General features: G+C 39.6%; 1 protein-coding gene across 1 annotated transcript; it reads left to right on the forward strand.

The window, feature by feature from the left end:
- Positions 1–343: 343 nt before the first annotated feature.
- LOC149561233 (DELLA protein GAI1-like) lies at positions 344–1,036 on the forward strand. The gene has a single exon (XM_089827778.1). The coding sequence runs from the start codon at positions 344–346 to the stop codon at positions 1,034–1,036; it is 693 nt and encodes a 230-aa protein (XP_089683904.1).
- Positions 1,037–3,666: the final 2,630 nt, after the last annotated feature.

Genomic DNA, 3,666 nt, shown 5'->3' on the forward strand with positions numbered 1-3,666 from the left:
CGCCGCTCTGCAGGAGAGGATCGAACTCCAGACTCTCACAATGCTAAACAAGGCAGCTAAACCAGTCCGAGATTTCGCCTTCAATATTGATGCTCAAATTGACAAAAAACTATTTACTAGACTACTTGCTTACTACAACATTGTTTTGCCTTTTGTCATCGTGTTCCAGTTCACGTCTGTGCAGGCAATCATAGACGCCGTGGGACATGCGCAGAGAATTCATGTAATTCATCTGGGGACGTGAGGTGGGGCGCACTGGACAGTATTGATGGAGTAGCTGGCACACAGACCTTCATCCTCATCTTTGCCTACTCTAGAGCTTTTGAAGATTACAGCGGTTGGGATGGACGGCGAAGAGCTTTGGAAAACCGGAAAAAGACTTTATGAGCTGGCTAAATCTTCTGCGATCCCATTATCGTACAGCATGGTGGAGATCGGGGGCATAGAGGAAATTAAGGAAGGTTTGTTCTCTGTCAAATCAGGTGAGGAGTTCGCAATTTACGCTCCAATTGTTCTGAGAAGCTTTTTGTACGACCCCGTGCTTCTGGAAAATCTCATAAATGTTATAAGGAAAATGAAACCAAGAATATTGGTGAATGTAGAACTTGAAGCCACGCATAATTCTCCATCTTTTGTGGATAGATTCAGCAAGGTGCTTTTCCATTACATTGCGTATTTTGATATGTTGGATGCTACCATGACAGACAGAAATGATAGTATGCGGGTGAAGCATGAGGAATTATTCACTGCAAGTCAGATAAGGAATATGATAGTCTACGAGGGGAAGGAGAGGTTTGTTAGGCATGTTACAACTGATGTGTGGAGGTGTTTGTTCAAGAAAGCAGGCTTCAGGGAAAGGAGCTTCAGCTTGAAAGCTATGTATCAGGCTAGATTGTTATTACGAGAATGTGCCTCCAGAAAATATTATACTCTGGAGGCCGATGGAGATGCCATAATTATTAAGTGGAAAGGAACACCTTTCTTCTCACTCTCGGCATGGACTGGTGGCAGGATGAAGTTTAGTAGAGTTTTGTGAAACAAGTCTGTGTATTGTAATAGTATTATAAGAGTCCTCAAAGAGTTAATCGCCCCATTTGCACGAAGAACAATTATGGGCCAAGAATTTGAGTTTTGTTTGTCAATTTGAATCGAAGACAGAATAAATAACTTGAACTGCGAAAATACAATGGTACTATTGTATCGCTTCCCACTTATCATAATTATCTCTATTTTGGTTACCCCATTTCTTTGTGAGAAATATTATAAACTTAAATTACAACTCACAACCCTAAACCTAAAATCTTTAATTGGCACTTGAAAAAAAGTGCTCGGCACATGAAGGTGCCGAGTGCCAGTTTTGCTCGGCACTTGCTCGGCACAGGAAGGTGCCGAGTGAAAGATTGCTCGGCACTTGATGTGCTGAGTGACAGGCAACAGGTGCCAAGAAAATTCGGCACACAAAGGAGAAAGCTCAACACCAATGGATGCCAAGTGAGCTCGGCTCACAAAGAAAATGCTTGGCACTTGAAGAGCTCGGAACAAAAATGCAGTAGGTGCCGAGTGTTCTATTTCAACTGAAATATTATAACTTAGAGAAATTCAACGTGAATGCTTTTACCATTAAAACCAAAAAGGCCAAAGCTTTAACTTTTCAAACAAACTTGTCAAATGCAATGAATAGAAGAGGAAGATAGATTCAAGTATGCCTTCTTGCTTTCTATTCAATCTTTCATTAAATAATTACAAAATATGGGAGCATTCGGCTTCAACTAGAAAACTCTAAAATAACCCTAAACTGATAATACTTCAAACTTCAATAAACTTTTAAACTTGCAGCTCAAATGGCTGCATACAAAGGTGCCTGGAGTAATCACTGCTTCAACAGGACAAAACAAAACAACAACCAACTTACAGAATGAACAAAGGAGTCACGTGCAACTAGAGAGACTGAAAATACTTCCTTCTGTCTTTACAACAAGTGGATTTGCTGACCACTTTCTTCTTCTTCCTTCTCTCTGCTCTGCTGAACTGAAACTCTGAATAATTTGATTAAATAAATCAATGAATAAACATTCCTTTTGTCACATTCCATTTTCCTCCACTTTTCAGAATTTGAAAAACTTCACCTACTCGTATTAATTTTTTCTGTCTGTTCTGGACGTCAGGGGGTAGGTGAGCGTTTGGCTCTAGGGGCAAATGTCAACGCTGCATTAAATATTCCAACACTCCCCCTTTGTCCCGAGTCAAACAAGTAAGGATCACAACTGATCCAAATCAATTACACCAAGACACTCTCTTAGGTGTACAAAGGATCCAATGCCTAATGGCTTTGTGAAAATGTTTGCTAGCTACTGCTCAGACTTACAAAAATTCATTTTGATATCCCTATTCTCCACCAACTCTCTAATGAAGTGATATCTGATTCCTATGTGTTTCCTTCTCCCATGGAAGACTGGATTCTTGGACAATGCAATTGATGAGATATTGTCACAATAAATTGTGGTTCTAACCTCTTGCCTTTCATTCAAATCTGTCAAGATTCTCCTTAGCCAAATTGCTTGACATGCTACTGCATTTTCTGCTATGTATTCAGTCTCTGTTGTAGATTGAGCAACAATAGGTTGCTTCTTGGATGCCCATGAAATTGCACCCAATCCCATATGAAATATGTATCCAGAAGTGCTCTTCCTATCATCTAAACTTCTAGCCCAATCACTATCTATGTAACCAACCAACTTGAAATCATCATTTGCAGTATATAAAATCCCAAATCCCTTGGTACCTTTCACATAGCTTAGGATCCTTTTTCTTGCTTGCCAATGGCAATCTTTTGGTGTTTCCATAAATCTGGAAATCAGACTTACTGCATGCATAAGGTCTGGCCGAGTTGTAGTCAAATACATTAGACTTCCAACCATACTCTTGTATAATGTTGGATCTACTCTTTTGATAAAGTCTTCCTTACTCAACTTCAGACCTACTACTGTTGGTGTGGGGGCTGCCTTACTATTCTGCATTTTAAATCTCTCCAAGATCTGCCCTACATATTTTTCTTGAGAGATGAAAATGCCATGATGCATTTGTTTTACTTCTATGCCTAGAAAGTATTTCAAGAGACCTAGGTCTATCATTTCAAATTCACTTTTCATGGCCTCTTTAAACTCACCAATTAGAGCCTTGTAATTTCTAGTAAAAATCAAGTCATCTACATACAAGACAACAATCAATACATTACCATTTGTTGCCTTGATGTAAAGAGTGGGCTCACCATTGCTTTTGCTAAAGCCATTCCTCATCAAATATGAGTCAATCCTACTGTACCATGCCCTTGGAGCTTGCTTGAGCCCATAAAGAGCTCTCTTCAATCTATATACTTTGTTCTCTTTACCTGCAACTTCATAACCAAGTGGCTACTCCACATACACTTCTTCTTTCAATACACCATTTAGGAAGGTGGACTTCACATCCATTTGAAATACCTTCCATTTGTGTTGGGCTGCAATTGCTATGATAGCACACACAATTTCCATTCTTGCAATAGGGGCATAGGTCTCATCATAGTTTTTTCCATACTATTGTTTGTAGCTCTTGACTACTAGCCTTGGCTTATGCCTATCAATCTTGCTTTCAGCATTCCATTTGTTCTTATAGACCGATTTCACTCCA

The sequence above is a fragment of the Cupressus sempervirens genome, chromosome 4, assembly GCF_028749045.1.
Source record: "Cupressus sempervirens isolate cs-2001-9-10 chromosome 4, ASM2874904v1, whole genome shotgun sequence".
In the NCBI taxonomy this organism is placed as follows: Eukaryota; Viridiplantae; Streptophyta; class Pinopsida; order Cupressales; family Cupressaceae; genus Cupressus; species Cupressus sempervirens.